We start from the raw sequence: 27441 nt of genomic DNA, 5'->3' as shown, positions 1-27441 counted from the left end.
ATGGTACATTAGCTTATTTGTTTTAGTTGTAAATATTTCTCATGTATTGTTGTTTTTCTGACATGTTCCACATCCTGGAGGACCTCCTCACTACGGATCAATTGGAATGAAAGTAAATCTAATCTAATCTAGATTCCGGCCGAAGTGTGAAAGGGTCTCTGGGCGTTCGTCAAACCGGGAACGTATGTTTGTAGCCCTGGGAACTCTGATGATGTCATCTGTTAAGAGGGAAGCGCCCACGGCGCACTCATAACAAAAATCTAACAGAAAAGCCAGTTCTCGATCACCGTGAATGTTGAAATAAACGTTTTGGTTCACTTTCATTGTAACGTGAGTGTGCCCAATTCGTCATACAAAAGACGCGGAACACCGCAAGGCATCTACATCTACATCTACATGGCTACTCTGCAAATCACACTTAAGTACGCGGCAGAGGGTTTATAGAACGACCTTCACACTGTTGTTGTTGTTGTTGTTGTGGTGGTCTTCAGTCCTGAGACTGGTTTGATGCAGCTCTCCATGCTACTCTATCCTGTGCAAGCTTCATCTCCCAGTACCTACTGCAACCTACATCCTTCTGAATCTGCTTAGTGTAGTCATATCTTGGTCTCCCTCTACGATTTTTACTCTCCACACTGCCCTCCAATACTAAATTGGTGATCCCTTGATGCCTCAGAACATGTCCTACCAACCGATCTATTCTTCTGGTCCAAGTTGTGCCACAAACTTCTCTCCTCCCCAATCCTATTCAATACTTCCTCATTAGTTATGTGATCTACCCATCTAATTTTCAGCATTCATTCTTTGTTATTCCACTCTCGAACAGCGCGTCGAAAAAACATTTATGTCTTTCTGTGTGGGCTCTGATATCCCTCATATTATGATGATGATGATGATGATGATCGTTTCTCCCTATGTAGGTCGGCATCAACAAAATATTTTCGCATTCGAAGGAGAAAGTTAGCGATTGAAATTTCGTGAGAAGTTCCGTCACAACGAAAAACACCTTTGTTTTTAACGGTTTCCCAAAACCCTGCATCGTGTCTGTAACACTCTCTTCTATTTCTCGATAGTACAAAACGTGCTGCGCTTCTTTGAACTGTCGCGATGTACTCCGTTGATCCTATCTGTTAAGGACCCCACACCGCTCATCAGTACTCCAAAACAAGATGGAGAAGCGTAGTGTAGGCAGTCTCTTCAGATCTCTTGCATCTTATAAATATTCTGCCTTAGATTCACCTTCCTCTCTACAAGTTTCTGTGTGTTCTTTCCAATTTAAGTTGTTCGTAATTGTAATTCCTGGGTATTTAGTAGAATTTACGGCCTTTAGTTTTGATTGATTTATCGTGTAACTCATGTGGATGATCTCATACTTTTCATTACTTAGGATCAATAGCCAAATTTAGCACCATACAGTTATCTTATCAAAATCGTTCTGTAGTTTATTTTGATTTTCTGATGACTTTGCTAGGTGACACAAGACAGCATCATCTGCAAACAACCTAACATGGCTCCTCAGATTGTCTTCTAAATCGTTTACAATGATAAGAAACAGTAGAGGATCCATGATTTTCCGTCAGTTACTACGAACTGTGACATCTCTGTCAGGAAATCACGAATCTAGACGCATAACTGAGGCGATATTCCATGAACACGAAATTTGATTATAAAAAGTTTGTGAAGTACAGTGTCAAAAGCCTTCCGGAAATCTAGAAATACGGAATCAACTTGAAATTTCTTCGGGTGAGTAAATATCTTATTGTGTTTCATTACAAAGATGTTTTCTAAAACCGTGCTGACTACGTGTCAATAGACCGTGCTCTTCGTGGTAATTCATAATGTTCGAACACAATATACGTTCCAAAATCGTGCTGCATATCGACGTTAATGATATGGACCCGTGATTTAGTACATTACTCCTATTGCCCGCCTTGAATATTAGTGCAACCTGTGCAACATTCCAATCTTTGGGCACGGATCTTTCGTCGAGCGAGCTGTTGTATATGATTGTTAAGTATGGAGCTGTTGCATCAGCATACTCTGGAAGAAACCTAACTCGTATACAATGTGGACCGGAAGATTTGATTTTATTAAGTGATTTAAGTTGTTTTACTACTCCGACGATATACGCTTGTAAGTTACTCATGTTAGCGGTTGTTCGTAATTCGAATTCTGCTTCAAATCAAATGGCTCAGAGCACTATGGGACTCAACTTCTGAGGTCATTAGCCCCCTAGAACTTAGAACTAGTTAAACCTAACTAACGTAAGGACATCACACACATCCATGCTCGAGGCAGGATTCGAACCTGCGACCTTAGCGGTCTCGCGGTTCCATACTGCAGCGCTTAAAACAGCACGGCCAATGCGGCCGGCTCGAATTCTGGAGTATTTATTTTGTATTCAGCTTCCGTCTGAACCACATCCTCCAGACACTGCAGGTTAAACGTCTTTTGAAATAGGTAAACCGCGACTCGCCGAGCCATAATACTCGCCTACAGTGAGCTACTATATCGCTTACCCAATTGAAAACGTCCAGCTTACTGTGCCACTGTGAGAAAACGTCCATTGCATGTAGTTCTCTTCGCAGTGTTTGTTCGGAACCTGGTTGTGATATACCTTCATTCACTGACACAGGCTGCCCCTGCTGGGCTTGAAACAGACTATCGTTTACAAGGCGTGAAACAGACTATCACTTACAAGGCGTGATACTCATCTTAAGTTTCTGCCGGTTGGTATGTTTTTACGACCCTGTCCAGACGCCGTGTTTCATGGCTGCTAACGGCAGACCATTCCTTGTAGACAGGTTGCGCAGTCCGCGTTGATACACCAACAAATCCGACAACTTAACTCACAATGTGCTCTTCGGTTCGTCCAAATACGATAGCTCCTTTTTACCATAATGTCACGTTTCCTCATCGACCCATCTTACTGCTCTGACTTCACACGACGACTGGCACGTACATACTACTTCACTGCCACGGTTTACGCCATGGCGGAGAGTCTCATGGTCGCGTGGTACCAGTTAAATTGCGCTTGAGGCGAAAAATGTGCTACATTGTTTAAAAGAATTAGGGGAACATGTGAATTGACGTCTGGTATGTTAAATTCATTTCGATACAGTCGGTACCTGCGGTCTTTTTTTCAGGGCTTGAGATCTTCACTTTTGATGTATGCAACAATCATTCGCCATCTATTGGCTCTGACATGCACTGCAGTGTCAGGTGACCCCTCAGGAGGAGGTGAGTACCAGTGTCGCAGTGTTTTCTAGTGAGCTACACAGATGGCTGATGTCTATTGTGGACGTTGTATTCAAGAAGACACATGCAGTGTGATATTGTAAAGCAATGCAAGTAGCAAGAGCGGTCTGTTTGATCCAAAAAGGATGGGCTTTCCGTCCTGTTGCTGCAGATACCAATGTCTATTCGTCAGTCATCCATAGATTGTGGGCACGTTACAGGGAGACAGATCAGTACACAAGGCGGGTTGAACAAAGTCACCGACGCGTTTCAACTCACGCGAAGACTGATATCCTGCCATCTGTGCGTCGCGACGTCCCACGGATACTGCCAGAGAACTGCAAGATGATCTCAGAAGGGCCACTGGATCCGCTCCGTCCTATCAGACTGCAATGAACAAGTTACTTTGTGAATGGTGAAACGTGTTACTTTCAGACGAGTCCAGACATTCACTGACGGAGGGTGATGGCCGTGTTCGTGTGTGGAGACCCGTGGTGAGCGGTATCTCCCAGATGTGCAGGAAATCGACAGGTTTCCAAGGTTCTGTAATGTTGTGGAGAGACATCATTGTTGACAGCCTTGCGGATCTTGTCATTGTCCATGGTCGCCTTATCGCGACGCAGTAGGTCGAACAGATCCTATCACACTATGTACTGTTTGCTGCATGCAGTGGTGGCTCTGAATTCCTTCTAATGCCGGGACCGATCGGCGGGCATCAGCAAGGAGGATGTCTTGCGAAACGTGGACATTGAACTAATGAAAAGGTGGACTGTGAGTCCCGATCTAAAGCCCATAATCTGTTTATAGGACAAGCTAAACGTTTTCGTTTTCGTGTTCGTCCTATTCCACTACAGATTCTCCAAGAACTCTAATAAAATAATGCTTGGTTATTACTAACACATTTGACATTATGTTAAAATATTAAGTGCTTTATTCACGCCAATACATATGCAACGTTCGGTCTGTTCTTTCATATAGATAAGTCTAAAAGAAAATAACAAATAAATTAATCTGCAAGAACTCTCGTGCGCTCTCATTGAAGAAGGGGAACAGATACCGCACGGTGACCTCCATAGACTTACGCAGAGCATGCGGTGTGGGTGTCAGGCAGTGATAAACGCTCACGGGCTGCATGCTTGTTATTTGAAGCTCGCAAAGTCCGATGAAAAGCTCCCAGAATTACTGGATGATGAGTGGTTCTACTCTGTTTTCGACCCTTGTCGGACATTTCAGTTCTTTTTACGTAAACGATCGAGAATGTAATGATGTTTTGTTGTGTACTTATTTTATGAAAGGTAAAGATATAATGTAATACGGCACCCAGTCCTCAGTTATTTCTCAGTGGCGTATAGCAGACGTCCAAAGTCATGTTCCAATAATTCTTTCGAACAGAGTATTTTGAGAGTGGCACAATATTTTGTGCAGCGAGCTTACAATCACCATTCGTTTTGTTATTCCGCTAGTTAGTCTTGGATCAATTAACTTCGTATTTCATGCTTTTATAGCTACAGTTTTAAAGAACATTTTGGTAGGTTAAACTGTTTCGCACTGGGACTCAAACCTGAGACATTTGCCTTTCGCGGGCAATTGCTCTACCGACTAAGTAGCCAATCATTACTCACGACCCGCCTTCACAAGCTTCACTTCCGCCAATACCTCGTCTCCTACCTCTCAAACTTGACAGAAGTTCTTCTGCAGACTTTGCGGGCCGGCCGCGGTGGCCGAGCGGTTCTAGGCGCTACAGTCTGGAACCGCGCGACCGCTACAGTTGCAGGTTCGAATCCTGCCTCGGGCATGGATGTGTGTGATGTCCTTAGGTTAGTTACGTTTTAGTAGTTCTAAGTTCTAGGGGACTGATGACCTAAGATGTTAAGTCCCATAGTGCTCAGAGCCATTTGAACCATTTTTTGAGACCTTGCGGGACTAATACTCCTGGAAGAAAGCAGTTTGTTACTTTGCCCAATAACTGTGGACTCCTACGAATTGGGCATTGCAGGCCACGTTCCAACTAATTGTCTTGCGTTTATAGGACAAACCATCCCTACTTTTAATCACAAATGTTACTGGAGACACAGAAAACGTAGATATTATAAAAACGGGACGGGGAGACGAGTATATCACTATACACACAAAACGAACTAAATTAAAGACACCTAATTAATAGCGCGAGGCCATGCTAATCTTTGCTCAGTCAGCGATCCAGTGAGCTTGGGCACATCTGTAGGGGCGACGACTTCTATAATTCTTGGTGGGTTGGTAGTTGTGGTTGTTGTCCAGAATCGAACTGGTTTGCTGCACAATGTACGCTCTGTCTGGTAATACAATTCGTGATAGTCAGCCAACTCCACTCACCGATATTTTTGTTACTCAAGCGGCTGTTTGCAACGCGTTTGAGTACTTACTTAACACCGTTCAAATGGTGGCACATCATAATAGCAACGCTTCCACGAACTCTGAGATGAAATTTCATGCGTCGGGCGCACACGATTTGACGGCAATCAGACGCTTAGCAGACAAATCAGTGTCCGAAAGAAATCTCCAAAGGTGAGTGCTCAACAAGGCAAACTGGACACAGTGTACTCATCTTGTTCTGTTAGAACATTACGACAAACTCTACGTATGGGTGGCTGTTTTCCATGGTCAGCTATGAAGGCAGCCGCCTGCCCCCTTGGTGTGCAGACTGGCGGGCGGACATCTGCAGAGAGCTTCCTTCGTTCGCGTTAGACTAGAGATGTAAGGTGCCACGGTAGTGCCATATTGAGAAAGGGCGGTGAAGACGTTGCCCAGACCATGCCGAAGAATAACCCTGGAATCACAGCTATTGACAATTAGCATTCAGTCCTCTGATGCTACCGAGCAGCTGTTGAGAAGAGCAGTTTGGATTTAATTTCCACCGTTAATGGAGTGTACAACTACCAATTCCCAATGTCGGAGCTGGATTACAGCGGATATGTCACCAGATCAGGACGAAACCCATTACAGCATGTTGCAATGTTTCTCATGGAATACCAAAGAAGTCCTTCTCGGTCTTACTTGGAAAATTACCAGATTCATGGACGGCAGCCGTTTTAATTTTCCTTTTCAGGCATGGGAAGAACAGAACATGCCCAAGTAGAAGTAGGTATCGTGGATTTGCCCTCTAGTTGCGTGGGTAAGACGTGGACTGATTTCTCTTATTTTATTGTGATTGTCGTTTCTGCCGATGTACGTTGGTGACAAAATATTTGCACATTCAGAGGAAAGTTATTGATTGAAATTCGTATAAAATATCTCACCACAACGAAACACTCTCTCCCCTATTTCGTGATAATACGAAAAGATCTGCCCTCCTTTCAACTTCTTCTGTGTCCTCCGGCAAATCTGTCTCGTTAGAATCCCATACAGCACAGCAGCACTCGATCAGAAGACGAACAAGCGTAGTACAGTCAGTCTCTTAGTAGACCTGCAGCGTCTTCTAAGTTGCCCGTATAAGATAGTCTTTGTTTCGCCTTTTCCACAACCTTATCTTTGATCGTTCCAAATTAAGTTATTCGTAATTGTGATACCTTGGTATTTAGTCGAAATTCAACGGATTTCGTTTTCCATTCATGTGGATGACCTCAGACTTTCCCTGTTTAGAAACGATTGCCACTTTTCGCACCAGTCTGTCTGTCATTTTGCAATTCGGTTTGATCTTATTATGATTTTACTAGACGGCAAATGACAGCATCACCCACTAACAGTCTGAGGGCTGCTCGTAATATCTCCTAAATCTTTTATTTAGATTAGAAATAGCACAGGGCATATAACACTTCCTTGGGGGACGCCCGATATCACTTCTGTTTTACTCGGTGATTTTCCCTCGATTACTACGTACTGTGACCTTTGTGACAGGAAATCTCTGATCCAGTCGCACAGCTGAAGCGATACTCCACAATCACGCACGAGAAACGTTGTCAAAATCCTACTGGAAGTATGGAATCAATTTGAGATCCTCTGCCGATAGCACTGATTACATCGTACGAATAAGAAGCTAATTGTTTTTCACAAGAACGGTAGTTTGCGAATCCGCACTGACTGTGTGTAGACCGTTACATTCGAGGTAATTCATGATGTTCGAACACAGTATACGTTTCAAAAATCCTACTGCAAATCAACGTTGGCGATATGGGCGTATAATTCAGAGAGTTATTCCTATTTCCTTTCTTGAGTACTGGTGTCCAGTTTTTGGTACAGATCTTTCGTCGGGCGGGCGGTTGTATACGACTGCGAAGTATGGGGCTATATATTGTATCAGCATACACTGAAAAGACTTTACTGGTATGCTATCTGGACCGGAAGACTTAGCTTTTTTAAGTGCTTGAAGCTGCTTCGGTGCACCGAGGATATCTACTTCTAAGTTACTCATTTTGGCAATTGCTCTCGATTCGAATTATGGTATATTTACTTCGTCTTCTTTGGTGAAGGAATTTCTGAAAACTGTGTTGAATACATCTATTCAGTGGCGCTGTCATCGGTTATATTACCATTGGTATCGCACAGTGAAGGTATTGTGTCATGTTGCTGGTGTACTTTACGAACAACCAGAATCTCTTCTGATTTTCTGTCAGATTTCGAGACAGAGTTTCATTTTGGAAGCTATTAAAAGCGTCTCACATTGAAGTCCGTGCAAAGTTTCTAGCTTCAGCAAAACTCCGCCAGTCTTGGAAATTTTGTGTCAGGCATGCTTTTTTCGATGCTTCTCTAATAATATTCTGAATTGTTCTGTGTACAATGGGGAATTAGCACCATCTTTTATTAGTTTATTTGGTTTAAATCTCTCTGTTGCCTCAGATACGGTTTCTTTGATTTTTAAGCCATGTCTCGTCTAAACTTACGTAGTTAATTGGGAAGGAGTGGAGGCTCTCTCTTAAGAAGATGCAAATTAATTTTTATCTGCTTTTTAAATATATTTTGCGTTTACTTTTGGTGGATTTGGATGTTTCGGTGGTCAGCGTCGCTACAATGATCTTATGGTCTCCAATCCCTGTATCCGTCATGACACACCCTATTTGCTCCGGATTTTTTGTTGCTAAGAAGTAAAGTATCTTTATGCAACCATTTAGACAACAAGTGGGCTCCTGAACTAATCGTTCAAAATAATTTGCGGGGAAAGCATTCTGTAACATTTACGACGATGTTTTATGCCTACTACCGGCTTTAACATTGTATATTCACCAACGTATCGCTGGTAGATTGAAGTCATCTTCAACAATAATTGTATGAGTGAGATACCTGTTTGAAATGAGACTAAAATTTTCTTTGAACTGTTCAGAAACTGTATCATCTGAGTTGGGTGGGTGGTGGACGGGGTTGGGTCGGTAGAAGGAACCAGTTTAATCGAGCCTTCCTAAACACTGTTAGGTGCTTTATAAAAATTTCAGGTGACCTTATCTCTAGCTTTAGCCAGCTTTCCATCCCTGTAACAATTTGAGCTTCAGTGCTTTCCGTTCGCAGTTGGAGCGCTGGTTCTTTTCCAACATAGCTACACCATCTTGTCGAGATTGGGTTTTCTGCTGGTGGTCCGCGTCTTCCCAACACGATATTTCGACGCCGTAACTCGACGTCTTCATCAGGTGTTCCCTGAGACTGTGTTGGGAAGACGTGGACCACAAGCAAAACAACCGATCTCAATGAGATGACAATGAATCGCCGGGATCATCTAAGAAATTACACAGCTTTGACAGTTTAAGACTACAGTTTTGATTGTTGCTATATTGTTCACTTCATCCTGTGTTCATCCTGCACCCTTGGAGTCGTAAGCCCTTTCTGCCTTTATTGAGACCATCTAATCTAAAAAGCTGCCATTAGGAAACATAGTGTCTGTATTAAACAAGATGCAAGTACTCAAAGTTCCAAGCTTAATGCTCTAGAGTTCAGATAATGCTTAATCTGCAAAACACAACATATAAGGACGTGTTGAAACTTAATGCATTAGAGTTTTTTATTCTGTTCTTAATATGTCATGAATTTTACTCGGTCAGCTTGCCAACTTCACTGATGCGAGTTGCAACCATCTGCCGCTAGAGGCCTCTGAGTTGTAGCATGTAATATGACAGTGTGTCACGTACCTATGTAAGTGCATGACGAACACCATGCTGTAATTGAGTTTATAATGCCAGAAAATATGCCTCCAACTGAAATCCACAGAAGAATGGAAGATGTGTACAGCTTTGAGCCTGAAGGTGATGGTATCCATAACAACATTGTGGCAGGCTATGAAAGCTAGGTTGACTATTTCGAACCCTAAAACAAGAGAGCCTCAATGGAGTGCTGCCTCAAGGGATCACTGACACAAAGAAGTTGAAGACTGGCCATTGACAGGCAAAGTCATCCTCACAGTGTTCTGGGATCTTCATGGTGTGGTGCATTTCAAATTTGTGCCAAAAGACAACACCATCAACTCTGCTACATACTGCAAACTCCCCAAAAAACTGACAGTGCAGATTTGAAGAGTTCATCCACATCAGGAGTAGCCTCTCTTTCAGCATGACAATACCAGACCACACACAAGTGCTGCAACATTAACAATAATCTGACCCCTTGGGTTCGCTGCCATCGATCGTCATCTGTATAGTTACAACGTGGCCCCATCCAATTTTTATGTTTCCAGAACTTAAAGAATACATTGAAGGAATTTTCTTTTATAGTGATGAAGTAGTGCAAGTAGAAGTGATGTTGTGGCTCCTTCAACAAAGTCAAACTTTCTACAGTGATGGTATCAACAAATGGTCTCTCATTGGGAGAAATGTGTTTGTTGCCAGGGTGACTGTGCTGAGAAATAAATATGTAGACATGAAGAATAAAGATGTAGAATGTTAATGAAGCTTGTGAGTAAGATTTTTTACATTAACAGATTTGGAGGCATTATTTTTTAGCACACTGCAGTACATTCATATCACAGTAAATTCCCTAGTAGAATTGGATGTGATTCTGGAGTAGATAAAAAGTTTCCAAAGTCAGTCACATTTAGGCATGCATATTCAAATACAGAGATACGTAAACAGGCAGAATACGGTGCTGCGGTCAGCAACACCTATATAAGACAACAAGTGTGTGGCCCAGTTTTTAGATTGGGTATTGCTGCTACAATGGCAGGTTATCAGGATTTGAGTGAGTTTGAATGTAGTGTTATAGTCTGTGCACGAGTGATGCTACAACCATTTCACTAGTGTACTGTGAATATCAGGAATCTGCTAAAACATCAAATCTCTGACATCGCTGTGTCCAGAAAAAAGATCCTGCAAGAACGGGACCAATGACACTGAAGAGAACTGTTCAATGTGACAGAAGTGCAACTCTTCCACAGATTGTTGCAGATTTCAATGCTGGGCCACCAACAAGTGTCAGCATGTGAAGCATTCAATGGAACATCATCGATATGGGCTTGTGGAGCCTAAGGCCCACTTACATACGCTTGATGACCGTATGACACAACGCTTTACACCTTGCCTGGGCCCATCAGCACCGACATAGGACTGTTCATGACTGGAAACATGTTGCCTAGTCAGACAAGTCTCGTTTCAAATTTTATCGAGTGGATGGGTGTGTACAGGTATGGAGACAACCTCATGAATCCATGGACACTGCATGTCAGCATGAGACTGTTCAAGTTGGTGGAGACTCTGTAATGGTGTGGAGCATGTGTAGTTGGAGTGAGATGGGACCCCTGATGCATCTAAATAGGACTTGGACAGGTGACACATACATAAGCATCCTGTCTGATCACATGCATCCATTCATGTCCATTGTGCATTCCAACAGACTTGTGAGGTGTTGCAGTGTCCTGCAGGATTTTTCCATGTCCAGAACTGCTACAGAGTGGCTCCAGGAACACTCTTTTGAGTTTAAATACTTCCACTGCCTGCCAAACTCTACAGGCATGAACATTTTTGAGCACATGTGGGATGCCTTGCAACATGTTGTTCCAAAGAGATCTCCCTCCCCTCGTACTCTTATGGATTTATGGACACCCGTGCAGGATTCATGGTGTCAGTTCCCTCTAGCACTGCTTCAGACATCAGTTGAGCCCATGCCACATCATCTTGCAGCACTTCTGCATGCTTGCGGGGCCTCAACATGATATTAGTCAATTTCTTTAGTTCTTCAGTGTAAAGTAGAAGGCAGGCCGCTGTGGCCGAGCAGTTCTAGGCGCTTCAGTCCGGAGCCACGCTGCTGCTAGGGTCACAGGTTCGAATCCTACCTCAGGCATAGATGTGTGTGATGTCCTTAGGTTAAGTAGGATTAAGTAGTTCTAAGTCTAGGGGACTGATGACCTCAGATTTTGAGTCCCATAGTGCTTAGAGCCATTTTGTAAAACAGATGACTTAAAGAGGTGGTTTATTATTGCTATTGGTGTACCTTCGGGGGACAGATACATAGTCCTGTTTAGTATTTCATTAACAATTTTCTGAGTGGATAGAACTGTGTCTTTGTCATTGTCTGAAGTACATTCAATTGAAACTACCAAAATTTGTTGCATAATTTGTGAACCTTCTTTGTCTGCCATTGACATACTGGTTAAATTGTTTGAAAAATTTATTCATTATCATTCCTCAGCTATCCTTCAGGAATGGTCATGCTGTCTCAGTCTATTAGTTTGAATAATCATATTGTAGTACACTGTGGTCACATACCTTTTATTTTAATTTTAGATTTTACTTCCTAAATATTTGACAGTACAATTATCCACATAACATGTAATTATGTTCCCATGTTGTGGTTTTCAAGTGAGTAATGATGAAGATGTGTAAAGAAAATTGCTCTGTAATTTGGTAATTTTGGTCTTTTTGTTTCTGTAGGTGGCTTCTCTCAGTTTCGCTCTTGCTACCCGGAATGGTGTGACAGTTGCAGTGAGCTGGCAGGTGATGTGAGCACTGGCCCAGGTGCTGAGTCCGTTGCTGTGCCTCTCATGGGGCTCCGCAGCCTACGGATTTCACCAGCATTGCAGACCTGCAAGGTTTGGATTACTTAATTATAAATATCAGCAAGTAATTTCTGAAAGTAGATGGGAATTATTCACCAGAAATGATAAATAAATGTATAATGTACAAGACGCAGGATATAATCACTTGCATGTACAGAAAACATGGGTGGTGCAGACATACACATACAGATTCCATAAGCTCACTGGCTTTTGTGGTTTCATTATTTCTGTTTTCTGTACTAAAACTGGAAGGTGGAAAGGGAGGCACATGAAAATAGACCAAAGCTCTCCTGCCATTCAGAACAACCATAGGTTTCTGTAGGCTCCTTCTGCAGGAAGGAAAAAGGGATGTTGAAAGTGGAGGGGGAGGGACAGGTAGCTCAGTTTAAACTTCCTGGCAGATTAAAACTGTGTGCCAGACCGAGACTCAAACTCGGGACCTTTGCCTTTCGCGGTTAAGTGCTCTACCAACTGAGCTACCCAAGTACGACTCACAACCCATCCTCATAGCGTTACTTCCGCCAGTACCTTGCCTCCTACCTCCTGAGCTTTACAGAAGCTCTCCTGCGAACTATGCAGGACTAGCACTCCTGAAAGAAAGGATATTGCTTAGCCACAACCTAGGGGCATCTTCCCCAAACCAGCAAATCTCTATCTCCTCCTAGAAGAAATCGGTTGGTCTAACGAGTAAAAGTGTTGTGATCTGTTTTGTCAACAGTACTGAGGGTTGCCTCTCCTGAAGGTAAGCAATCATTAGCTTGTCAGTCGAGTCATGATTTTAACATTTTGAAATTGACTTTTACTTTGTACACAGAATGTTATTTAATGCACTTTCAAAACATATTTAGTAACTTAGGAAAAATTGGAGAACTGAGAAAGAGGAATCCATAATTACTTCCTATATCTTCAACAAGAATGTTGTGCGGAAGAGAGATGCAAGGTGAAAAGTCTTCTGACAGGTAGTGAAACGCTGTTTTTACACTATTTGTTGGTGAGTCTCATTTTAGGTCAGTGTCCTTCATACAGTTTTCTCTGTGGTAATCTCTAGTGAAGAAGTGGGATTCTCTGTGATTCTGATACTCCAACTGCAGCTGCCATGAAACTTCTGTTGGACTCAAAACATCTCTCAGCCACAAATTTCTTTAGTTGTACAAAAAGATGGAAATATATGGGGATGGCATGCCAGACCTGGAAAAAAGTTTGTTTTCCCATTGTTGAAGCACTTTCCATTGTCACGATGGAAGATAAAAAAAATTGCAAAGCAGGATTCTTCTCACTGTAATTCTCATGCAGTTGATCTAAAAGACTAGTGCAGTACTTGACAGTTTCTGCTTTGCCCCTTGCAAGGTAATTAACCAGAAGACTGCTTCAAAACACAAAAAACACCTTCCTCACATATTAAATGTGCTGCTCCTTTTCTCTATAGGTTACTGCCTACCATTTTTGCTTCAGTTGCAATTTGTTTTCTAATGAGAAGCAGTTGACCTACAAAACAAGATAACCAAGTGGTGCTCAGAATTAGTTATTCTTTTAGAAATGTTTCAAGCATTGCAGAGAGATTTTTTGTGCATTTGCATTTTACTATAATTCAGTAAATTTATCACTGATCTTGAACAAAGCTCTCTCATAGTGATTTCTCTCCACCACTCACCTGAAATGTCTCTGAAATTCTCAATCATTGGCCATCCTTTACCATATTGCATCTTTTCTTGATGTTTTCCATGTGGTTGTGTTCTCAGGTCTCCTTAAGGTACAGCTACACTCATCTTGTTCAAAGTCAGAGAACATACTCTGTACAAAAATTCACCAGCTTTGTATGAATTTCTGTTTGCTGTATACAAATGATTCCATGTGGTTTTGGTATTTCAATATATCCAATTTAAAAGATTCACAGATCTACTGTATAAACCCAAGAATTTTCACATATGATCAGAAGACACTATGAGTTGAATTTTCACTTCATCTTAATCGAGAGTGTGTAATTTACAGCACTTTGTATCACTTTGATCACTCAGGTGTAATGAGGGACCAGAGTTAAGGGAAAGCAGAGTAATGGAAGCTCTGGTTATGAAACTAGAAAATCCACTTCTGACAGCTATGTTGTGGAGTGTTCTTAAAAAAAATCCCCATTCTCATTATTAAAAATTAGTTGTTGCTAATATTCTGCCATCCATGAAAATCTCTCTGCCTGAAGGGTATGAAACTTGTATTGTAGCGCTCATATAATCAGAATTCTTGCTATACCCATGCAGCATTCACTTTGTATTTGTCACAGTGTAATAGATAATGGAAGAATGAACAACACGTCAATACCGTTGTGACTTTGTTAACTACAGTATTGGGTATCATTATTTTTTTCACAATATAACACATAGAAATTTGTTTACTGTTTAGCCTCTCAGCTGGCTTAAGAATATTTATTTATGTGTTTCAATGTATAAAGATGACTTTTATTTCTTGTTTCAGAGGCAGCACCATCATTTGGGTTCTTCTTGTGGTAGTTCATCTTCTGCTGCCACAAGTAGCACAGACTCTTCAGATTCAGATGACCGCTGTGATTCATCCTTGGGTCTAGAAGAAGATCGAGACTTCCCTGTTGAGATAGTTCCACACTTATTTCTGGGCAATGCATCAAATTCAGAGGACAGGGAGTCACTAAACAGGCACAGCATACAGGTACACTACAAGTGAAATTCAAATTAGACACTTAATTTTTTTATGAGTAGAAATGTCATGACTTCATGTAAGAATAACATCACTGTAGTTTTAAAATTCACGCTGCATGTGGCTGTTGCCCTATGATAGGTGCTATTCAAAGAACATAATGAATGTGATTAATGACAAAACAATGAAAGATTTTAGAGGAATCTTAAGAAAAATAAAGACTGCGATGAAGTACACAGTGAGCTTAATGCCAGCTCATAATTAACCCTCTGACTTAATAAGGAGGTTAAACCATTCTGGAAGCACTTTCCACAATACAGTGCTATAAGTCTTCGTGGAAATCTTGGATGCTTAAAGGTATCTAAATATCTTTTGAAAGAAAATGGACTTTACAAAATAGTCTGAAAAAATAAGGATCCAGAAGTAATTTAATCACACAAACAGTTCTGTAAAATATTGAAAAACTTTCAGAAAAATGAAGCTGTATGCACATTTTTCAAAAATTTACATAAGAGATGGTAAAACTAAATGAGAATGGAACTTTGTTAAAAGACAGACAAACAAGTGAGCCACACAATATGACTCTGTTTCAATTAAGTGGTCATGTGTAGCAGGTGTTTATATAATTATATCCAAAACATTTCAGGAAATTGGTTTAAGGATTTCAAAAGAGGTAGCAAATTAACACACTGAAGAAGCAACATGAGAGAAATAAAGTGACATTAAGATCTTTTGCACAACCACATATGAAATAACAAAAATCATCATGGCCCTTGAAAGTTAAATTTGCATGGAGTTGATGAAATCTGCAACCAGACTCAAGTGTGGCCCTATAATATGTAATGTTCTTAGTTGTGTGTAAGACATAATTAATTTTGAGTGTATTGCCAGGCACATCAAAGTATGCCACTTTTGGCCCCCCCTAAGAAATGTGACTTAACAGGTTAGTTTGTTAATTACTCGCTTACCCATTCTGTAGAACATGTGAATGGTTCTTTTATTGAAATAATGTGAAATGAATCAGTTTACAACACATGCATACATGATTAGTGTTGACATTAATGAACACATTATTTTGTAGTCCTGATTGTGCAACTACACTTAAACAAGTTGTTTTTTAAAATGCATCTATTTTTAAATAGGAATTTGTCCATGGAATAGGTGTTGTCCAGGAGAAATTATTTAGGTTAGATTTAAAACTTGGTTTCCTACCTGTCAAATATTTCATGTTGTTTATATATATTCAGTCATTGGCAGCTTTAATAATGGATAATAAAGGCAATTTTTTTCCAGTGTTGTAGCTATGAATGTCTCAGTTCTTCTTAAATTTTGATGAATCATTTATGAAATTCCACAAGTTTTGTAATGACACAGTTAAAATGGCTAGGTCCTTGAAATATCTACATGATGACCACAGGTTAACACCACATATTATTCATAGGGCTCACTTTTGTGCAATCAATACTTTCTAAGTGATGAGGTACCTAAGAAAATTATTACATAGGACAATATTGAGTGAAAATGTACAAAATATGTCAGTAGAGTAATACATTTGTTTCCAAGACTAGCAATTACACAAAAAGCAAATGTGGCTAAACTTAATTGTTTGAGACGCTTAGTAATATGCTCCTTTCATTATTATCCATCACTATATACACTCAAAAATTTGAAGCATTTTATCTTATTTACTTACATCTATTCATGTACTGCATCGGCAGCATGTCAGTAACAACTGGCAAGTATCATTCATTATGCAGTTTCCCAAACATTCTGTGAGGGCAATGTTCTGAAGAATTGTCACCCACCAGTGTAATAATGGATTACTTTGTCAGACACAGCAACAAAGCAAGAAATGACCATTATAATAAAATAAGACAAATCGGAGCTTGCTGAAAGATTTAGGAGTTAATTTTTCTCACATTATTCCAGGGTAAAATTGTTGAGAAATAGTCTGAAAGTGGTTCCATGTACCCTCAGCCAATTACTTGAGTGTGAATTGCAGAATAATCATACAAGAGATAGATTGCTACTCACCGTAAAGATGATATATTGAGATGTAGAAAGGCACAATGAAAATTCTCTACACATTGAACTTTTGATGAAAGGCCTCTTCAGAAAGGAAAGAACACACACATTCACACAAGCGAGCATTCCTTGTACACACGATTGCCCCCTCTAACCACTTAGGAGCAGTCAGAGGTAGCACTCATTTGTGCATGAGGCATGCTTGCTTGTGAGAATATGTGTGATTTTCCCTTTCTGAAGAAGGCTTTGGCCAAAAGCTGAATGTGTAACAGTATTTTCATTGTGCCTGCCTCCAATTCGATGTGTCATCTTTGCAGTGAGCAGTAATCTATCGTTTCCACCATATTGTTGATATTCTGATGTGAACTTCCCATTGTTAGAGTCATCATATAGAATTACTAAAGAATAACTCTACTGAGGCAGCTGTTAGTACTTTCACTAAGTGCATTAATTATTTTATTTTATTTTATTTTTTAGTGATGATGTCAACAGTAGGGTTCTTCTGATACTTAATGGAGGCATTAGGTTGTGTCAGTCATATTATCATGTTAGAGAAGTTAATTTTTTTGTGTAATTTGTTTCATCTTAGTCTAGTTTAGTTCCTATTTAAGAAGTAGTGCAGAAAATTGTACCATGGCGTTAAAGTAATGTGGGAGAAATCTAGCTTGACAAAAGATCTATTCTGAAAACTAGCAAGTTTTCTTTGTCTTTTGTGTGTTACTGTCAATAACTCAACACTTCTGCTATTTGGTGAGTGGCCTTCCTTACTCCCAAATTATTTACGTTCTTGTCTTTGTCTTCATTGCTTCACAACCCTTCAATATTGGTACGAATTTCATTTGCGCTACCTGTATATTTGATAGTTCCTTTAAGAAACATCCAGGCTTCCTATCCATACAATACTGTGGGCACTACCTCTTGCCATATCGAATTCAGCAGTACGTTTTATCTGATCTTATTAGTGAAATCTTTATTTTGTTTTTGTAGCTTGTCACATACTAGGTGAGGTTGACATCTGTGGTATTGATCAACCATCATTGCAAATCTTTGTTCACATTTTATGCACTGTCTTGCAACTTATTACTTCCAGTTTTTGTTTTGAAATTTTGATATATTTCTTTCACACTATATTCTGTAGGTGGATTGCCATTTGGAGGTAGTCATCATTTTAATAAATAATACTTTGATCACCAGCATGGGATTGATATCTCTGATATATTGGTTCTGAATATGGTGCCTTTTCTTAAATTACATTTACATTCCTGTAGTAATAAAATACTGTGGTTGACCCAGTGCCTTGACAACTCTCAATATTCCCCAACTGGTTGCTTATCATCATCTAAAAATTTTATATGGTCAGTGAATTTTCGATTGGATTTCAAAAGGGCCACTCAGCCTGTGTGCATGTCGGTGAGAATTGTAGAGTACATTATCTTTAAAAAAAAACTTTTCGTTTTTTAAATCGTATGAGAAGAAAGACTGGCAAAAAGTAATTGACATCATCTTATACAGAAGTCTTACAGTGGCATATTTTAATGTGTGTGAGAAAATCCCTTGCATTGAATATATATGACACATGTGGCTAAGAACATTACTTATTACAGTCACTTTTTAGTGTCTTATTTGAGTTATTAACAGCTCCATATTAATTTTTATTTTTGAAGTTATTAGTTTTCTGTGCTTCACAAGTGATGAGAGTTTTGTATTTCACTTTCCCAATTTTCACTTCTTTTGTCCACTGGTTTATTTTCTCTTTGTAACTAGCTACATTAGTTTTCTCACCTACTGTATGAAAGACAGTTCATATTTATCAGGTATGTTTAACAACAACTTTGTCAGTGTTCCCATTGCCTTTAATAGAAATTGTCATTGGCTATGGCTACTGCCCCTGTCTCACTTTGAACAATATTCCATACTGATTTTAATTTATAGTTTCAGCTGTCAATTTATATTATGTATGTACTCGTGACTGTTCTGCAAATGATCCTCATACGTTACAGTGCTGTTCATAATATGAAAGAACATTGCTGCCCACTAAAACTGCAACAACAGCAAGGATAGCAAATAACTTGTGGCACTGAGTATGACCCTCCTGAATCCATCAATTTCATATTTGCATAACAGTCATGGAATCCCAACCAATGTCAGCAATGACAGCACTGGAATGTAAATCACTGTCTCATGAGCTACAATACTGCTGCTGTCAAATTTGTACGTATGCGGGTAAATAAATCTCCTTCTGAAATGAGGCATAACGTGACCGTTCCACAATCAGCCAACATTCAACTGCAGTTTCTGAGTAAAAACTTCAGTGTAATCTTTCGTTATGTACAGAATGTACATGGTGTTACTCCCATGTAATTTGTGTGGTTGTACTGAAATTCTGATCATTTGCATGTCTAAACATATAGCACTTTGTTGTGTGCCACCTTGATGGTGCTGAAATTTTAATGGCCAGCAGTGCAGTTGTGGATCGGAGTCACAGTCACCAAACTCCAGAAGACCATTGGTGATACTCCTAATACTGTGTTATCATGAAACACATCTGTTAATAGTTTAAAGCACTTTCAGGGAGATTATTTGATTTTATAAGGAAGTTTAAATTGATGTACTGCTTTTTACTTACTTCTATGTAAATGGTAATTGCAGCATGACTATACAAAAACTTTTGAAGAATAAACTAAAGCTCTTAAAAATACAAATTGGTGAGGGATGGATTCCAGTGACAAATATATTGCAATAGCAACCTAGTATTGAGGCTAATGGGTTTGTAGTCGTATTGTTGATTTTTACATCTTGTATTTTACAGAGTAATATCATAGACTACCACCACATTTTACAACTGCTACCAAGAGTCTTTTTCCATTCATTGTTGGCATTGCTTCAGTATGGTTTTTGTTACTGTCAGTAACTGTTAGTGCCTATCCAGAGTACATCAAAGGTCTCTCTGACACAACTATAGGCTGTGCTGCATGTGTGCTTAGCTCCTTAGACCTCGAAGGGGTGGAACACCTAACAAGGGATTTAGGTTGAATGATAATATTTGCAAAGATTTTAATTGTTGTTGTTTTTCAACCCAAAGACTGGTTTGATGCTGTTTTCCATGTTACTCAATTCTGTGCAAGCATCTTCATCTCTGTCAAACTACTGTTCACTTGAACCTGCTTTCTATAATCAAACTTTAGTCCCCCTATATAATTTTTAATCCCCACATTATCTGCATTAGCAAACTGAAACTTCCTTGACCCATCAGGATGTGTCCTATCAAACAAATCCCTTCTTTCAGTCAAGTCGTGCCATAAATTTTCTTCACCTCCCCCGACCCCCATTATATTTAATACTTCATTTTTTATTCACTCTACCTATTTAACCTTCAGCATTCTTCTGCAGCCCTGTATTCCAGAATCTCTAGTACCTTCTTATCTAAACTGCTCATTGTCCGCATTTCACTTCCATACTTGTCTATACTTCAAACACATACTGTCATAAAAGACTTCGTAACACTTACAGATGCTAACAAATTCCTCGTTTTCAGGTACTTTTAGTTTCTCATTTCCTAATTCCATCACCTGGTTTAATTGGATGACACTCCATTACCCGTGATTACTTTCCTTGATATTCATGTTATAATATCTTTTTCAAGGTGTATCCATTCTATCCAAATGGTCATCAGAATCCTTTGTGGCAGAATGACAATGTCACTGGGAAACTTTAAAGTTTTTATTTCTTCTCCATGCACTTAAATTCCCTTTCCAATTTTCTCTTTGTTTTCATTTACTGCATGCCCAGTGTGCCGATTGAATAACACCGGGCATAGGCTACTATCCTATCTTCCTCTCTTCACAGCTACTACCACCATTTTGCATCCGTAGACTCTTATAACTGCCGTCTGGTTCCTGTGAAAACTGTAAATGACCTTTTGTTCACAGTATTTATTTTATCCCTAGTACCTTCAAGATTTTGAAAATTGTAGTCCAGTCAACAATATCAAAAGCTTTGTCTGATTCTAAAAATGCTGTACTTGTTGGTTTGCCCTTCTTGAGCCTGTGTTCTAAGTGAAGTCCTAAGATCTGTACAGCATTGTGTGTTACTGTATTTCTCCAAAATTCAATCTGATCTTCCTTGAAGCCAGCTTCAACAAGTTTTTCCATTCTATTCTAAATAATTTATGCCAATATTTTGCAACCATGACTTTTTAAACTGATGGTTCAGTAGTATTCACTCCTGTCAGCAGCAGCCTTCTTTGGACTTGGTGCTTATTAGATTATGATGTTTGGTCTAATCAAGTCTGAGGGGTATCTCACCTGTCCCATATGCTGTGCACACCGGATGGAATAATTTTGTCGTGGCTGGCTTTTCCCACGATATCATTAAATCTCAGAGAATCTCTTCTATTCCAGTGGCCTTTTTTCCGCTTAGGTCTTCCAGTGCTTTGTCAAATCTTTCTCATAGTATCATCTACATCTACATCGAAACTTTGAAAATCACATCTAAGTGCCTGGCAGAGGGTTCATCGAACTACCTTCACAAATATCTATTATTCCATATCTCGTATAGTGCGCGGAAGGTAGAAACACCTATCTCTTTCCGTATGAGCTCTGATTTCCCTTATGTTATCTTGGTGATCGTTTCTCCCTATGTAGGTCTGTGTCAACAAAATATTTTTGCATTCAGAGGAGATTGTTGGTGATTGGGATTTCGTGAGAAGAGAGTCCATTGCCATGAAAAAGTTTTTCTCTTAATGATGTCCAGCCCAAATCGTGTATCATTTCAGTTACACTGTCTCCCATATTTTGCGATAATACTAAACATGCTGCCCTTCTTTGAACTTTTTCGATGTACTCTCAGTCCTATCTGGTAAGGATCCCACACCACACAGCAGTATTCTAAAAGAGGACGAACAAGCGTAGTGTAGTCAGTCTCCTTAATAGATCTGTTACATTTTCTAAGAGTCCTGCCAATAAAATGCAGTCTTTGGTTAGCCTTCCCCACAACATTTTCTGTGTGTTATTTTCAATTTAATCTGTTTGTAATTATAATTCCTAGGTATTTAGTTGAATTTACGGCCTTTAGTGTAGACTGATTTATCATGTAACCAAAGTTTAATGAATTCCTATTATCACTCATGTGGATGCCCTCTGACTTTCCGTTATTTAGGGTCAACTGCCAATTTGTATATATAGATAAGGAATAGCAAAGGACCTATAACACTACCTTGCGGAACGCCAAAAGTCACCGCTGTTTTACTCTATGACTTTCTGTCAGTTACTACAAACTGTGACTTCTCTCACAGGAAATCACAAACCCAGTCACATAACTGAGACGATATTCCATAAGCATGCAATTTCACTACAAGCCACTTATGTGGTGCAGTATCAAAAGCATTCTGGAAATCCATAAATATGGAATCGATCTGAAATACCTTGTCAATAGCACTCAACACTTCATATGAATAAAAAGCTAGTTGTGTTTCATAAGAACAATGTTTTCTAAACCCATGTTGACTGTGTGTATCAATAGACCATTTTATTTGAGGTAATTCATAATATTCGAACACAATGTATGTTCCAAAATCCTGTTGCATATCAACATTAATGATATAGGCCTATAGTTAAGTGGATTACTCCTACTACCTTCCGTGAATATTAGTGTGACCTGTGTAACTTTCCAGTCTTTCGGCACGGATCTTTTGTCAAGTGATTGGTTGTATATGATTGTTTAGTATGGAGCTAATGCATCAGCATACTCTGAAAGGAACCTAATTGGTATACAGTCTGGACCAAAAGGCTTGCTTTTATTAAGTGATTTCAGTTGCTTCACTACTCCGAGATTACCTGCTTCTATGTTACTCACGTTGGCAGTTGTTCTTGATTCGAATTCTGGTATATTTCCTTTGTCTTCTTTGGTGAAGGCATTTCGGAAGGCTGTGTTTTGTAACTCTGCTTTGGCAACACTATCTTCAATAGTATCTTCATTGCTATTGCACAGAGGTTGGTAGATACTCAAAAGAAAGATTGTGTTCAACTCATGAGAACCTACTTAAAAAGTTTTAAGAACTAACTTGTAGGGCACAAAGAATAAATATTCTTCTGCCATTTGTGTGTTGATTCCATAGATATTTGGCAGATAAAATTGAGCAAATAACCTTGTACACAGGCATTGAAGTATTCATGCTTCCCATACTCCACCTGTGAATGGACTGGGCATGTAGGGTATTAAATACCTTCTGCCACAGTCTTTATAGGGGTTTTAAGAGTATGTATAGAAATGTAGATAGTACACAAACAAGACCTGGACAAAGTAATATGGATCAACATTTCATTTCTAAACATTTAGTTTGGCTACCTGTAATACATAGATTTTACTTTCTGTGTTTCCCTTTAACAAAATGTTTCTGAACTGTTCTGTTATTTTTGTGGTGGCATGCTCATATTGGACAGCTCAGGCATGTAACTCAACAATCACCAGTCTAAGATGTGTCTGGAGCACTATCATTTTAATTGTCTTGATTGCAATATAATGTAACTACAGCTAATCAAGTCAATGAAGGAAAATTAGGAGGAAAAACTTCATGCAGCCACAAATTTTTGCTCACTGGTAAAGGAGAGTGCCAGAAACAATAAACTAAGAATCATGACAGGTGGGTTGTTAACACTGGAAGGGGCTGGTTGAAAGGTCTCTCTTCTGTTTTTCTGGAATAACTCAAAAACCACAGCTTCTAGCAAAAAATATTTCCTAGTACATTTTTCTGTGGGACTAATAGTTTCTTTGTGCAGGGGATGGAAAAACCACAGATTATTAAAAAATATTGTTAATCTTTAAATGAAGTGGGTTAAAAACAAACATTAAATGTCAACATCACATCTAAGTGTGTTACAGTTGTATTACGGGAGACATTGTGCCTTAGAGGTGTAACATTGTGAACACGGTGAGCGGGCGATGTGTAGGATAGAAGTGCGATGGATTATATTCATGCTCTTCCTTCCTTCGTAGGTCTGCAGGCTGAAGATTGAGCAAGTGATATCCCACTCTATCTACCCACTACATCACATGTAGTAAATGCAGTCTGCAGCACACCTTATGAAACACTGTTGATATTGTCCACAGACATGCCCAGAGGGTGTGGTGGTTGTGAAAAGTAAAGTGCATAAACACTACAGCAAATTCATATATTAGATTATATTAATGCAAGAAGCACTTTTGGACAGAATTTATGTAAATCAGTGCACACTGTTTCAGACTGCCACAGGGGAATTAATTCTTAGTCATTTTGTATGGCAGCTGTAGTGTCTTCCTGGAAAGATGACTTCCTTCACATCAAGTGCTGCTAGATTTTCAGTTTGCAGACTGACTATACCTCCCCAGCATTTCCTGTCAGGTTATCATGAATGAACAGATCAAATAATTTCCCTGAGTACGTGCTATTTTCCGTTTTTAAATGGCTTCTTATTCCAGTTAAGTGAGTTTTTGTGTAAAACATGGTTCTATAAACAATGGTTGAGAAAAGTTTAATTTGTAAGTGTGATGTTGCCAGTGACCTATGTAGTGTTAGTGCGAAAACAGTTTTATTGGTAAATGAGCAACCTTGCAGCTATCATTGACAGCATATTGTAAAGCGGTGGAACTATATTGTTGTCACTTGGTGGTGAATTAATGAATGGCCAGAAAGTTACTGCACTTCTCTCACCATTTATTGTGTTACTGATAGACTGCATAAATCTTCTCCATTCAGGAATTTATGGCACTTCTATAGGGGGCTGCACTGAATGGAGACACTAACATCCACAGTACATCTTACAAGATGGGTATGAATATCTTATCTTTAAACCAGCCCCAACCCAAATGCTCACACCCTTTGGTCAGTATTTTTATTATGTTACCCATGACACTCCTAAACTGTGTAAAAATTTGAGACTACACTTTTTTTTCCCCAGTTGACCTTTTTTGGTCTTTGTTGATGGCACTAAACTATAGATAACATCAGTTATGGTTGACTAGCAACCATCCTTGTGTCATGTTTACTACACTATAGTTGGTAACTAACAAGGGAAACTCCCCATGGCACTCCCTCAGATTTAGTGGTAAGAGGGCTCAGAGGACAGCCCATCAACAACTGAACACAGATCAAGCAGGAAAATAGGAAGAAGGTGTACTGGGTTATGAAAAAAGGCGAAATAAAAACACTGAACAGCCCTAGAATGAGAAGTGCAATATTGGGCAGCTGGAAAGAGAAATGGCATCATGAGTAAGTGTTCGTGGTGTTTGATGGGATGGCCAAGCGGGTGTACCATTTTCAAACCTCCGTTGTGCAATTTTTATTTTTCCCTTCATTGTTCGCTTTATTCAAATTTCTGTCTATGTCATGGTATAACATCTGTTTGCAACAGCGAGATGTGAGATAGGGGCCTATAAAGACAGCTGATTCTGCACAACTTCTCAATTAGCAGCCGAAAAGAAGTGGCTTTCGAATGTGAACCACAAACATTTGATAACAACACAAGTGAACCGAATCCTCCACTGGAAAACACATCTGGGGTGTCATACATGGCATTGTGACAGTATGTGAGTCATGTGGTAGGGATCTCTTATCAACCCATCTAACTTGTACAACTGGTAAGTGAGTGAGATATGCATCGTTGCCTGATGTAGGTGTTTGTGTGAATATGAATGTGATCATTCCCAAGGAAATGATGAAAACATAATAGTTCATCACTTAAGCTGCAACAAATGAATGCAATAGTTTCACCGTAACAGTTTTTCTGTGCACTGTTAAAACATATGTTTTTAATATTTTTGAAGTTGTGTTCCATTTTGGAAGGTCTGACTCTTGAATTCCTATGTTGTAACATAGTTCACACTCATTTATTTGTTGTTTCATTTCTGTGAGACATTTGTGTGGTACCTCATATACTTTTACTATTTATCACATTTCCTTGCAAAAGTAATGTATCCTTACCATATGACTCATATTCTATAACCAATGTTTAGTAAGACAACTACCAAGACTACAGAAAGAGAACAGAAATTTCAGGTACCAGACAGACAGTGCATGATGTTCTGAAAAATTAATCGCATGAAGGAGTTTTGAACACAGATCGTCCACTTGGCAGTCCAACACCATGACCACTTACTCAAAACACCATTGTTTCAGGCTGCTCTTTATTGTACTTCTTGTTTGTGGATTGTTCACTTTTTTTTCCCTCTTTACACCTCCCCCCCCCCCCCCCCCCCCCCCCCTCTCCCTGTAGAATGGTAGCCGAGTGGTAAAGGCTATCAGTGCACGCTGTAAACGGTGCACGTCTATGTTCAGTTTTTGATGAGCTATCCACTGGGCCATCTTACCACTAAATCTGAGGGGCGTGTGATGGGGAGTTATCCATGTAAGTATTGCGTAAACCATACCAACATCATTGTGAAGCATAACTCATCAGTACTGTACCCTTGTGGACGGCATATGGAGTTTGTGGGAGAGATTCATCAGCTACACACTGTACTGAAAATGTGTGGCACTGCTGAACCTATGAATAAATTTTACAATTATTTGTTATCCAGCATCTCCAACTAGCTGACTCACTAAAACCAATAACCTAAAAATCTTTGGTTTTAAACTGAAAAATTTCTTAACAATCAAAAGAACAAGTTTTTTTAACCTGTTCATTTTCTGTCAGTTAACAGATTCCAGGCTCAGATAAGACAGCACAACAAATACAAACTCCATTTTTACAGACTGATTAATTCATTAAAATAGCACAGACAACATTAACTTAGATCAGTTGTTTAAACAACCTAGTCAACTTAATCTGACATCTGCAACTTTCCTTCTCTGTTGCAAGGTCTGGTAGTCCACCTTCCTGGTCCATACATTCAAACAGGATCGTGGACTGTTGTTGTGTTTCATTGAAGTGAGCTGTGGTAACAACCACCCTGGATTCCATACAGAACAACACAACCTTAGGTGCCACTTGCAGCAACGTTCACAAGCTGTAAACAGACATTATATGGAGTGTGCATTCAGATCTTCGGTTTACGAGCCGTGTTACAGATAGCATTTCCCAGTTCACTATCATCATCAGCTGGTGCCTGCCCCACTTGATTCTCCAGAAACCACTACCTTGTCTGCTGAACATACACACTATCTGGAAGAGAGAACACACACTCTGTCTACACTCATCTGCAGCTCGTGGTCTAGTGGCTAGCATTGCTGCCTCTGGATTATGGGGTCTCGTTTTTGATTAACGGCCAGATCAGAGATTTTCTCTATCGGGGGACTGGATGTTTATGTTGTCCTCATTTTTCATCATTATTCCGGAAAATTGTGAGACTGGACTCTGTAAAGATTCGGAGTTGTTATGGGCACTGATAACCATGCAGTTGAGTTCCCCACAACCAAATATTACCACCATCATCATCATCATCATCATAATCATCTGTCCACACACATATTAGGCAAAAACTTTATGCTAACAGCATAGTGACAACCTTCAGTTACAATACTTCCATTGGCACAACGAGTATGTAACTTATTGAAGTAAATTTGAATGCATTAAAGAAGATAACTTTAATAAGCTTAT

The 27441-nt window shown here is 39.6% G+C and overlaps 1 protein-coding gene across 1 annotated transcript in view; it reads left to right on the top strand.

The window, feature by feature from the left end:
• LOC126298627 (dual specificity protein phosphatase Mpk3) overlaps window positions 1-27441 on the top strand; it is a 175771-nt gene that overhangs the window by 127941 nt on the left and 20389 nt on the right. The window contains exons 2-3 of the mRNA XM_049990036.1: window positions 12057-12214; window positions 14648-14857. Of these exons, the coding sequence (XP_049845993.1) occupies window positions 12057-12214; window positions 14648-14857 (368 nt within the window). The remainder of the gene's footprint in view (window positions 1-12056; window positions 12215-14647; window positions 14858-27441) is intronic.

Source organism: Schistocerca gregaria, chromosome X, assembly GCF_023897955.1.
Source record: "Schistocerca gregaria isolate iqSchGreg1 chromosome X, iqSchGreg1.2, whole genome shotgun sequence".
NCBI lineage: Eukaryota > Metazoa > Arthropoda > Insecta > Orthoptera > Acrididae > Schistocerca > Schistocerca gregaria.
The sequence above is the reverse complement of the archived record's forward strand: the minus strand, read 5'-3'. Positions and strand labels throughout refer to the sequence as shown.